At 44.4% G+C, this 13651-nt stretch overlaps 1 protein-coding gene across 1 annotated transcript in view; it reads right to left on the minus strand.

Annotated features, from left to right (window-relative positions):
• The window catches only part of LOC124623154 (gonadotropin-releasing hormone II receptor-like), a 117699-nt gene extending 104555 nt beyond the window's left edge, over positions 1–13144 (minus strand). The window contains exons 1-2 of the mRNA XM_047148945.1: positions 13077–13144; positions 12834–13008 (exon numbers count right to left, since the gene is read on the minus strand). Of these exons, the coding sequence (XP_047004901.1) occupies positions 12834–13008; positions 13077–13144 (243 nt within the window). The remainder of the gene's footprint in view (positions 1–12833; positions 13009–13076) is intronic.
• Between the last annotated feature and the right edge of the window lie 507 nt (positions 13145–13651).

Below are 13651 nucleotides of genomic sequence, written 5' to 3' on the forward strand. Positions count from 1 at the left end.
TATTACTGTTTTTATATCGTATGTTAACTTTGTATTTGGCAAATTTGCTATCAGCCAGACAATTTAACCGAAGGGACACAAGTGTCTAATTTAGGGCGTGTAATCCGACACGTGCGGTTCAACCCCTAGACGAGTTTGCGCAAAGACGTTTCGACGAAGGGGAACCGCGTGTGCGCCCGAACATCTTTGGGGTGTTAGCTTGCACAGCAGAGAAGTCGTGTATACAGACGAGACATATAATTCGTTACTCCAACCTTGATTATGCAACTAACAACGACTGTAAACTAGACGCCAGTATGCATCAACGTACAACAGCACAGTGGATTACAAGGGTGCGTAGAATATCTTGGTAAAAAAAACTCAGTCTCTCCAAAACGAGCCACTGTTATACAGGGTGTTACAAAAAGGTACGGCCAAACTTTCAGGAAACATTCCTCACACACAAAGAAAGAAAATATGTTATGTGGACATGTGCCCGGAAACGCTTACTGTCCATGTTAGAGCTCATTTTATTACTTCTCTTCAAATCACATTAATCATGGAATAGAAACACACAGCAACAGAACGTACCAGCGTGACTTCAAACACTTTGTTACAGGAAATGTTCAAAATGCTCTACATTTGGTACCGGGATTGCGTAGACAAGAGCTTTCAAATGCCCCCATAAATGAAAGTCAAGAGGGTTGAGGTCAGGAGTGAGTGGAGGCCATGGAATTGGTCCGCCTCTACCAATCCATCGGTCACCGAATCTGTTGTTGAGAAGCCTGCGAACACTTTGCCTGAAATGTGCAGGAGCTCCATCGTGCACGAATCACATCTTGTGTCGTACTTGTAAAGGCACATGTTCTAGCAGCACAGGTAGAGTATCCCTTATGAAATCATGATAACGTGCTCCATTGAGCGTAGGTGGACGAAACTAAAATGAACTGTAACATGGAAATTAAGCGTTTCCGGACACATGTCCACATAACTTCTTTATTTGTGTGTGAGGAATGTTTCCTGAAAGTTTGGCCGTACGTTTTTGTAACACCCTGTACACTGCAGTACAGTTTAACCGGTTCAAAAAACCTGATACTCCTTGTGTTTATGTATGAGAGCCCGGCGGTAAATTTGGTCCTTGTGTTGCTGGTACCGTGAAGAAATTAGAAGAAAAATATAAGAGAAAACCAATAAAAGAGCTTCACGCAAAATTTCTGGAAACAACGTTAAAAACATATGTTGTTAACAACAGATTTAACAGTGTATGCAGTGACATTTAGCTATGGGGACGGCGGAGCAGCGTGTACTGTGAAGATAATTCCACACAGCTCTACTCCTCTTGCTCAACGGTGCTGTGTATGAGTTTATCGCCAGCCCAAAAATCTGATTAAAAGATTATAAAAAGGCCCTGATTTGCTACAACAAAAGCGATAATTAATGTCAGTGTAACATGCAATTAAAATACATTCGATCGGTGCGGTATCAATGTAGTGCTCCTGCTCACACCATAATGATTCAGTATGCTTGCTATGCAACAGAACTGACAGAGGAAAGACCTTCATTTAAAAAATGCGAGTGATGTATGCTTTCCACTGAAGCGCATTTCGGAAAAACGATCTTGCTCAAAGAAATCATTTGTAAAACGCGCAAAGTGTGAACAAAATTGGTGTTTCATGAGGTTCTTTGACGATTATCACTCAAAAGATTTAATGCATCTCCCTGTAAGAAATTGAAAGCACATAATTCGTCGCTAGATTTTTCAGAAATATTATTTTCATTAATAACTTCACCCAGTTATGAAAATAAACTGTTTAACTATATTCATTATTCAAATTAATCGTAACTATCTGAAAACCGTAAATTAATTTTACGTATGTAAATTGACCTGTTAAAATGTATTTAAATTTTATAACTGATTGTTCAATGTTGTGGGGAATGAAATACAATGTGGGATCCTGCACACTCGTGTAATATAGTGTGCCTAGGAAGCTGTTTTCTCGGCTATACAATCAACAGACAAGCAAATCTTATTAATGTAGTTGATTACAATAAATTGAATTGCCAATACTTAACTTTGAAGCAATTGACGACATGCAAATAATCGATGTCCTTTGATATACAAATTCCACGCAAAGCAACTGACATGGATGACAAGTCTCAGCTAAACAGTTAGGGCGACCGCTCGTCTTGTAGCGCGGCTCTTCCAGTGCCCGAGGCTGCCAGGAGCGGCGCTTGTGTTCCCTTTGGATAGAGGCCGCTCCTGTCGTGGTGCCGTCCTAGTCACCGGGCTATTGGCTGACGCCGTCTCACAGCCTTCTCTGCGGTTACGTTCCACGCCGACGTCCCGGCGCTTGACGTTACGCCGGAACATACAATTAAATTAAAAAAAATGGATAACTGCGGGAACCAAACCCAAGCCACCGAATTAGGACCCCCAACGCTCATCAACTGTGTCACGCCCCCTAACAACACAAGCGTTCTTCAAACATTGTTCACAAAATAATAAAAAAAAAAACAATCCAGGGGGTTTTCTGTTTTCCTACGGCCCACTCAGACGAAGTATTTTAGGACCTTCAAAAGGGCGTACACTTGCTTCTACACACAGAGTTTGAGCCAAATCGTAGAAATCCCCTTGTTAACAGCTACACGAAAAATTAAATATAAATGTCGCCCTCTCTGAAAATGTTGTAGTAGCGACGTGTACAATCGAGCAAGTGTCGAGGAATTGACAAACCGCTGTAAATTTTGGTCTACTACCGTCAATATTAAAGTCAACAGGTAGAAATGATTACTGATCTTTTTCGCGATCGCCATGTTATAAAATCTCCCACTTCAGTAAAAGAAGATTGTTAACGCTCTCCGAACATCGAGTCCTGACACTGCCAACGACCTTTAGTGTTCCTGCGCACTGGAGGAGTCCAACACGAAGTGAGACGTCGCTGTCATCGTCTTGCCCGCCATATCTCATGCAATGCTGTTCTGCATCAATTTACAGGGGGAGAAACAATGGAGCATGCAACACTACATGCAGCCTCACATGCGTTGAATAGCACTGAACTGCGATGAATCTTAAGTTAATTCAACACAATGGGAATCTGTATTCAGTGCGATGAAGTATTTGGGTCATTTTTCATCTTTTATGTGTCATCGCTCTTTGGAAAAGTGCAACATTGAAAGCTGCACTCACAACCACTAGTCACAAATAACGGTACTGCAAGTACCAGTCTTGTATTTCACATTCAGCCGCGCGTGATTACCCGAGCGGTCTGAGGCGCTGCAGTCATGGACTGTGCGGCTGGTCACTGCGGAAGTTCGAGTCCTCCCTGCGGCATGGGTGTGTGTGTTCGTCCTTAGGATAATTTAGGTTAAGTAGTGTGTAAGCTTAGGGACTGATGACCTTAGCAGTTAAGTCCCATAAGTTTCACAAAAAAAAAAAAATTCACATTCAGACTGTTGGAGAGGGTATGGGCCATAAACCGTTCACGAGTCTCTCACAATGCGTGTTAAACAGCTCAAAGCTTTACTACGAATTAGGGATGTGCGATATTTAACGCTACGTTTAAGTTAACACTGTTACAGCGTAGTATCAGTTAACACCATAATATCTCATGCTCGAGGCTATAAAATTTTTTATAATGTAAGGTTCAAATGGCTCTGAGCACTATGGGACTCAACTGCTGAGGTCATTAGTCCCCTAGAGCTTAGAACTAGTTAAACCTAACTAACCTAAAGACATCACAAACATCCATGCCCGAGGCAGGATTCGAACCTGCGACCGTAGCGGTCTTGCGGTTCCAGACTGCAGCGCCTTTAACCGCACGGCCACTTCGGCCGGCTATAATGTAAGGTTCATCATAAGATTTACGACGTTTTTTGATAGCAATCAGAAAACTATTCCGTTCTTCTAACAACGGTTTTCTTCTTGCTCTTAATTTTTCAGCAATTTTAATCAGGTCAGTACCAAAAAAAAAAAAAAAAAAATGGATCAAATGGCTGTGAGCACTATGGGACTTAACATCTATGGTCATCAGTCCCCTAGAACTTAGAACTACTTAAACCTAACTAACCTAAGGACATCACACAACACCCAGCCATCACGAGGCAGAGAAAATCCCTGACCCCGCCGGGAACCCGGGCGTGGGAAGCGAGAACGCTACCGCGCGACCAGGAGATGCGGGCCAGGTCAGTACCATTCAGGCCGTGTTTCCATAGTAGACAACCTCAGAGTTCCGTCACGGAACATATAACGCACATATAGTACTTGACTGAGACTAACATTATCCATGACATTGTGAAATAGGTAGTTATTAGTTGTGAGATTCCAACCAGAAATCACTTCATGTTCACGCAGCCCTTTGGATAATACTAAAATAGGACAGATACGCATCGAAAACAAATTCAGTTTTCATGTAGTTATTGATGGTTTTCGTATATCCATAATTAAAACGGACGACTTGGGACGTCAGCTGGTATTATATATGTTAAAAAAATGACGTAATTCCTCCAGCTGTATTAAGGTGTTGGTTTATTGGCAACTAGTTTCGATGTTGTTACATCATCATCATCATCTTCAGGCCCATACTTGGTGACAGTAACCGTATGTGTGTAACACTAGTAGTCAGTGGTGAGATAGGCTGATGTTGGCAGTATCCGTATGTGTGTAACACCAGTAGTCAGTGGTGAGGCAGGTGTGTTCCATGCGGAAGGCAGGTAGTAACTGATATCACTCACCACTGACTACTAGTGTTACACACATACGGTTACTGTCAAGAAGTATGGGCCTGAAGATGATGATGTAACATGATCGAAACTAGTTGCCAATAAACCAACACCTTAATACGGCTGGAGGAATTACGCCGTTTTTTAACACTTATTGATGGTTGTCTGAGGGAAGAGACTGGACATGCTGCTTGGTGCGAAGTGCGGAAGGTCAGCATTCTACATAGGCAAAGGAGGGAAGTGGCGGAAGGGCAGAAGACGGGGTGTGGTCGACCTCCGAGACTATCGATGTGTCGCTCTCGTTAAACGGAAGTTCTAGATTCTACAAACCCCAAAAGCACAGTCGATTGTGGGGTAATCTAAACAGTCTAGTACATCACGGAGAGCACGTTTGGCAGCACTGGTAAATCCTTTTGTTTCGGCACTGTGCTCCAGCAGCCACTATTTTGCGAGTGATATTTCTATAAAAAGTGATTATTGAAGATATCTTAAATCCATCTTTGTAGTTACAAGAAAAAGCGTATTTTTGTCACCAAACGTGTTTCGTTTTGTTGAAATAAAACATCGTCAGTGATCTGTAATGAAAGTTGTTAGCAACGCGGCTTGCTTTCTACATCGAAGAACAGCTTGCTACACAACGTGTTACCTGTTGTGCAACAAAAACAACAGCAATGAAGAACATTAAAAAACACGGAAACCACAGCAAGTAATCATAAGATATATATAAGTGGCTTTTGTGAAACTAACCTGGGCATTTATCTGCATACCAGAGCTGATGGGAAGATTTACAACACTTCTCTAAACAGATCCAAGCGCATCCGAGAAGACTTGCTTGTAAATAGCCTGTTATTTGCTGACCATGCTGCATTTGTACCGCATACTCAATACGATCTGCAAGAGCTTGTTGATAAATTGTCTACTGCATGCAAACTCTTCTCCATACCTATAAACGTAAAGAAGACGGCTGTCATCGCACAAGGATACACAGACCCGCCTGTCATTTAACTGGACGGCTCCTTGTTGAAGGTAGTCTATAAATTTTGCTGTCTTGGATCAATAATGACAGAAGATCTCTCCCTGGATGACGAGATAAATGCACGAATAGCAAAGGCTGACAGCACGTTCGGAAAGTTCCGCACGCGAGCATGGGACGATACACAGCTTACATTGTCGACAGAATTACTTGTGTATCAATCATGTGGGCTGAGTACTCTCCTGCATGGAGCTGAGACTTGGGCGTCGTATGCCAAACTGGAATGAAAGCTCAACGCCTTTCACCTGCTGTGCTTACGGAGCATCTTGGGAATATCATGGAAGCGTCATGTGACAGATGATATGTTTCTAAAAACTGCAAAACGAGTGAGTATCACTGTCACGCTTAAGCAGTGCGGTGGTTAGGACATCTGCATCGTATGGACCACTCCCGTCTGCACATTACTCAGTGAAATAGCAGCAACGAAGAGACCTCGTGGAAGACCTTCACTACGCTATAGGCATTGCGTCAAGCGAGATGTGTGCGCATTTAACATTGACAGTGACAAATGGGAGCAACTCGCTGACGATCGCAGCAAATGGAGAAAACTGACTCCAGATGGAAATAAGATGCACGACCGAGTATGGCTCAACAGCTTAGCTGCAAAACGACCGCGCAGACGTGAACTTACGACTAACCGTCCTTGTGGAGCGACTCATGTTTGCCTCGCTTGTGGGCTCCAAGTCGGCTCTCGCATCGGACTACTCAGCCACCAGCGAAATTGTCTCCATGATGCCACTTTAATCCTCCGACAGGAAGCACCAGACCATTATATATAAGAGAAAGAGAGAGAGAGAGAGAGAGAGAGAGAGAGAGAGAGAGAGAGAGATACGAGGGTGAGTCAAATGATAACCTTAAATCTGTAATAACAATTTCGAGCCGTTATGGTGTAAGTTGGTAAGCGTGCTACAAACAGCGTGCCTGTAGGTGGCAGCATAGTGCAGATCCACACATACCGTGGCAGTATCAGTATAAAGATGGCCGCCCCAGTTGCGACTTGCAATAGGGAATAACAGCGTAGTGAAGGTGTGAAAGATTAAAACTCATCGACGAATGAAGGTTCAGTACTGTGATGCATGTTTGTCACAGCAGCAAGTTTACGAATGGAGTAGGAAGTTGGCGAATGGTGTGACTTCAGTGGAAGATGCTCCTCGTCCAGGTCAGGCACAACGAGTTGTGACTCCACAGAACATTGCAGCAGTTGAAGCCACAGTGAAGGAAAACCGCCGAGTGACACTGAATGACATTGCAGCATGTTTACAGATTAGTCATGGGTCAGTACAGCACATTGTGCATGATGTGCTACAGTTTCACAAAGTGTCTGCAAGATGTGTGCCACGGCAGCTGACTCCTGAAACGAGATAACGACGTGTTGATGCTTGTGAAGAACTTCTTTGGCGCTTTGAACGACAAGGTGATGGCTTCCTTGCAAGAATCGTTACTGGGGACGAAACCTGGGTTCACTTCCAATTTGAGTGTCTTCCTCATCCACCATACTCACCAGACCTTGCCCCAAGTGATTTCCATATGTTTGGACTACTTAAAGACGCAATGGGATGAAAGAAGTTCCGTTCTGACGAAGAGGTACGCCACGCGGTGCATAAGTGGTTGCGCGGACTACCAAAAGAATTTTTTTTCTAAAGGAATTTATGCACTTTGTAAGAGCTGGAGGACTTGCATTGAGCGTGGGGAAGATTATGTTGAAAAGCGATACAGCTTTGTATCACTTCTGCACAAGAAATAATAGTCAAATATTTAACGATTTCATTTGACTCACCCTCGTATATATATATATATATATATATATATATATATATATATATATATATATATATATATATTCTTCAGTTTGTGAATACTGTCTAAGACACTCGAGTTTATATATGTACAAGTAGTAAGAGTGTTTTTCCAGTTTAATAGAAATAAAATAAATACCGATTGATTACGCTGTAATTTCAGGGTAAAGTATCAGAGTAAAAGAAAGAAAAAAATGTGTTTCGCTCAAGGCAGATCCTGTCGAAAAGCAGATCTATCTGTTTAACTTTGGTTTTCTTTATCTAACTCAAGTTTCCACGTTTTGTTATTTTCAGAAATTATCCGTTACGATACTAATATTTATCGTACGTCAGAACCACCTCTTATTGACAGTAACATAACTGGTTGGTGTTGGGAGTAGTTATGACCTGATCCATGGAAACTTCACACATAGTGCTAAGTTTATATCATGACATCTTTGCAGCGATTTTCGTTTTCGTACGCTTTTAGTCGTTCTATACCCATGTCAGCCAGGTCCCCGAATACTATTCTGATCCATTGAATCTTGTTTAAAATATGCCGACACTATATAGTTTTTATGGATGTCTTGTTTGATGCGACGGGCTTACCCATAAGAAGAGCGGCCAGTTTTCACCTTGTAAATATATAAAAACTGAACTTCACAAACGGAACTCATTTATTGCCCTCTGTGCAGACGGGGGTATTAATTTCAGTTTCATGTAAACAACATGTAAAAAACAGCTGCCACATGTAATGGCTATCTGCTAGAACCAGGTGTACTAAGTGTCATTCATCATGAAATCCCAGAAGTATTTTACTATCGCCCCAGCCTCTGCCATCCCCCTCCTGCTAAGATCTGAGGTATGCTCTTGGATGACGGCATTACAAAGACGTCACAAGCTGCCTTAGCTGGAGAGGAGGCAGAGTTGTACAGGGAGTGGAGTCTGCGCAGGATACGGTGACCAATTCGCGCAGCGCCAGTGATAAACCCAGAGTGAAATATCCAAAGTATTCCTCGTATTTCACAATCGGTTTGAGATATCGAAATGAGAGACTGGAAAATGACAGCATGCAAAGACGAGTGCATTTTGTAACGTGGTTATTACACAAAACTTCACTATCCACCACGTTAATCCACTAACTTCAGGCTTCTTCGATAAAAGGATGTAATTTTTAAGGGCCATCGATAGCTGGTGAAACGAGAAATGCTGTGGATTACGGAACAACGTAAGTGAAGACATTACCCGATTATTTTGTGACAAGGATGTGCTTTTTCATAAGATACTGACCTTACTTTTCCTCCGCTCCTCACTTAACAAACTTAACGAACCACTGTTTCAAAATTCTCTAACAATCGTTTGTGCACAATTTGTTAGTGAGGTGAGAATGTGTAAATTTGCTGTGTTTTGGCAAAAGAAGCAAATTTAAAACACAGAAAACAAGAAAGATGCGTAGGTTTTATCCAAATGCGCCACTCGTGACACTTCTCTGAAAGTTACAAATGATTAACAAGCGAGGTCAAAAATAAATCGCTGTTATTTCGGCGAAATTCTTTTTAGATACTAACCAAAGAAGTGGTGACAGGCACGCAACTGTGGGCGTGGTGGGGCCCCGCTTAATACATACAAAAAAAGAGCATAGGCTTCAGTTTAGATCGGTACTGTGCGGCTGGTACCGGCGGAGGTTCGAGTCCTCCCTCGGGCATGGGTGTGTGTGTTTGTCCTTAGGATAATTTAGGTTCAGTAGTGTGTAAGCTTAGGGACTGACGACCTTAGCAGTTAAGTCCCATAAGATTTCACACACATTTGAACATTCTCTGAAGAACTGCATCTCCCCTCCAGCGCTGTGTATTTCCGCCTACAGTGACCGCCCGTAGCCCCCAGCACTACCCCTCTCCCCTCGCGTGCCCTGTCGTGGCACTGGTTGAATTGTCGGTGAGCTTCAGATGACATTGTGTATTCTGAGTAACGTACGGGCTACAACACTGGTGGTGGCCATATTCAAGAACAAGAAATAATTGTTTTTATTTTGTGATGGAAGCTTTATGCAAGTGGAGTTTACGTCCGCAAACATAAAAGAATGTGTGTAATTATTACTGCTATTTTGTACTCAACAGAACATTCTTCATCTTGGTCAAAGGTAAAAGTTTTCTCTTATTATTGACAAGTGCGAAAGTTGTCTATGAATAATAATAGTTAACAAACAGTATGTAATGTTTTTGTTTATCCTTCAGTACTCAGTATAATCTTAAATAGAAGACTTGGAACATCTAACAACCCTACCACAACAAGGGTCAAAATTTAATAATGATTATGGTGTTGCTCACGCTGCTAAATACTGCATTTTCGGGCAACAACAAAGTTATTAAGTAGCAGGTGTCATTAGACACAGTTAATAAAGTCATTTCATGTAATAATGAATTAACTAGGCACTCATCTTTTCGCGTTTCCCACGATGGTCTCTTTGTATAATCATGGCTCAATCGACGAAAATCTAGGTCGTGATGGTTCCAAGCTCGGATGCAAACAGGCTTAGGTTTTATTCTGCGATATGCAAAAGTTTTATACACTCCTGGAAATGGAAAAAAGAACACATTGACACCGGTGTCTTAGACCGACCATACTTGCTCCGGACACTGCGAGAGGGCTGTACAAGCAATGATCACACGCACGGCACAGCGGACACACCAGGAACCGCGGTGTTGGCCGTCGAATGGCGCTAGCTGCGCAGCATTTGTGCACCGCCGCCGTCAGTGTCAGCCAGTTTGCCGTGGTATACGGAGCTCCATCGCAGTCTTTAACACTGGTAGCATGCCGCGACAGCGTGGACGTGAACCGTATGTGCAGTTGACGGACTTTGAGCGAGGGCATATAGTGGGCATGCGGGAGGCCGGGTGGACGTACCGCCGAATTGCTCAACACGTGGGGCGTGAGGTCTCCACAGTACATCGATGTTGTCGCCAGTGATCGGCGGAAGGTTCACGTGCCCGTCGACCTGGGACCGGACCGCAGCGGCGCACGGATGCACGCCAAGACCGTAGGATCCTACGCAGTGCCGTTGGGGACCGCACCGCCACTTCCCAGCAAATTAGGGACACTGTTGCTCCTGGGGTATCGGCGAGGACCATTCGCAACCGTCTCCATGAAGCTGGGCTACGGTCCCGCACACCGTTAGGCCGTCTTCCGCTCACGCCCCAACATCGTGCAGCCCGCCTCCAGTGGTGTCGCGACAGGCGTGAATGGAGGGACGAATGGAGACGTGTCGTCTTCAGCGATGAGAGTCGCTTCTGCCTTGGTGCCAATGATGGTCGTAGGCGTGTTTGGCGCCGTGCAGGTGAGCGCCACAATCAGGACTGCATACGACCGAGGCACACAGGGCCAACACCCGGCATCATGGTGTGGGGAGCGATCTCCTACACTGGCCGTACACCACTGGTGATCGTCGAGGGGACACTGAATAGTGCACGGTACATCCAAACCGTCATCGAACCCATCGTTCTACCATTCCTAGACCGGCAAGGGAACTTGCTGTTCCAACAGGACAATGCACGTCCGCATGTATCCCGTGCCACCCAACGTGCTCTAGAAGGTGTAAGTCAACTACCCTGGCCAGCAAGATCTCCGGATCTGTCCCCCATTGAGCATGTTTGGGACTGGATGAAGCGTCGTCTCACGCGGTCTGCACGTCCAGCACGAACGCTGGTCCAACTGAGGCGCCAGGTGGAAATGGCATGGCAAGCCGTTCCACAGGACTACATCCAGCATCTCTACGATCGTCTCCATGGGAGAATAGCAGCCTGCATTGCTGCGAAAGGTGGATATACACTGTACTAGTGCCGACATTGTGCATGCTCTGTTGCCTGTGTCTATGTGCCTGTGGTTCTGTCAGTGTGATCATGTGATGTATCTGACCCCAGGAATGTGTCAATAAAGTTTCCCCTTCCTGGGACAATGAATTCACGGTGTTCTTATTTCAATTTCCAGGAGTGTAGATGTGATTCACAAACCATTCTTCAAGATTAAACCTTTGAAAGTTAGCACAATGGTGTTGTAAAAAAATAATCAGCACCCCGAATTTAAGTTACACTTCCTTTTTATTGCTTTTGCTGCAATATCGCGTAACACACAAAACATCACTTCACAATACAAAACATACTTGAAAACATCTTCCTCACTGTTAAAGTTCACATTTTATAAGCTGACTACAATATGCGTCTTTCCAACATGACGTCCAAGACTTGACTTTTTTAAGGTCCGACCCTCTAACAACTAATCGCTTACGCGCCCAAAAATCAAAAGTTAGAAGTACATCAAAGATCATAGTGACAAAAGAAAGAATAGACACAAGAATAATATTATTGCAATATAAACATATCGATGAATCAAAGTAGTTCTACATTAATGAAATCAAATCTGAATGTTGTGTCAGAAATATGCCAACTACTTTACAGAAACACAGTAGAATATTACTGGTATCGAGAGGTTCAGGTGAGTTGAGGTGCCGTAATGGTTACGTAATTCAAGTACCATTACAAAGTACAACTATGTACAAAACAAAGACCACAAGACAAGTATACCCACAGGAGCTGTAAATTTTAAAAACTAGAGTGCGGACAGGATGAAATTAGAATATATTTGTTGCTCCTCAAGAAGGGAACCAGTGGAACACAACGTAAGCTCAGTTGTCTCCCTTAAGGAGCACGGAATATTATCTGTGTCAATTTTATTTTTCCCACGTTATTCGGGATCCAATTCTACGTAAAGAACTATAAATTTTTTGTACTGAGTGTTTTCATTATGTGCTGTGTTCGATACCAATTGTAATTTAATATACCTGGTGAACAACACGACCGACGATCGCTCGACTTCACATTTCTCACTTAATGTTATGTCTAAAGATTCTGTGTGCGTTAACAGTATCTTTGCTTCTAATATTTGTTTTCCTGTACATTCGTGTCTCTTATGTACGTTTGCCACTTGTTTCTCGGTGACGGGCCACGAAGCCGAAAACCCGTTCAAAATGAAGAAGCGTTAGCAGAACAAAAATGCTGTTAGTTGCTTTCTGTATCTTAAACCTGAAACTGTTTTGCCATTAAGTGTCAGAAGCCTCCGCGAACAGGCAGGGAGAGGTCAACGGCATGAGCACCGGCGACCCTCTGCGCAGTGAACCACGGAGGAACATCGGTTCACTGACCCTGGGTGGCCAAAGTGGCAAATAAGGGGCGTTGTGCACACCAATTTACAGCCGTTTAATCGGCCTGACGTGAGAGGTACTGTTGACTAAGTGTCCAAGTAAAACGGGTAATTTCGTCCTTTGAACTTTATACGAGGCATAGTGTGCACGTGAAAGTGAATTTCGGCTCGTTCCACACGCGGCTCCCACGCCGGGCGGCTTTCCGCCGCCCCCGGCCTTCCGCCCCCGCGCTGCGGCTTAGCCTCATCCGATTACGTTCTGCCGCCGGCAGGCAGCCTCCGGTGAGGCGGCGGCCGGCCGTGGCCAGCCTGCAGTGGGCAGAGGGCCAAACACGGCGGCCCAGCGGGGGCCCCCACGTGCCGAGCCTCTTAATTACGCGTCCGCTACGTCGCCGCCGGACTCGCAAGTGGTCGTGTCCTCGGATCGGGCAGCCGCGGCCGCCATTCCGGACACAGCGAGAGCGGCCGACAACAAACGCAGAAGACGGTGACAGACAAAGTAATGAAGTCGCTTGCAAGAACTACGCGCGGCGAGAAGTCCGGTGGCTGCAGTTCAGCTCTACCAAACTCGGCAGCTTTAGCACAGTGCATAAATAACGTAGTAAATGATAGGACTATCCGTAATATTGGTATCTTTGGTAGCGAAACAAACATAAACGAAAGTGTGAGAAAGAAACAGGAAGCCGGCTACTTCTCTGTGTTCTTTTGATTGTTTGTGTTGAAAGGTCTCTGTTGGATTCAAATGGTTCAAATGGCTCTGAGCACTATGGGACTCAACTGCTGAGGTCATTAGTCCCCTAGAACTTAGAACTAGTTAAACCTAACTAACCTAAGGACATCACACACATCCATGCCCGAGGCAGGATTCGAACCTGCGACCGTAGCGGTCTCGCGGTTCCAGACTGCAGCGCCAGAACCGCGCGGCCACTTCGGCCGGCTCTCTTGGATTCTA

Source organism: Schistocerca americana, chromosome 7 (assembly GCF_021461395.2).
Source record: "Schistocerca americana isolate TAMUIC-IGC-003095 chromosome 7, iqSchAmer2.1, whole genome shotgun sequence".
NCBI lineage: Eukaryota > Metazoa > Arthropoda > Insecta > Orthoptera > Acrididae > Schistocerca > Schistocerca americana.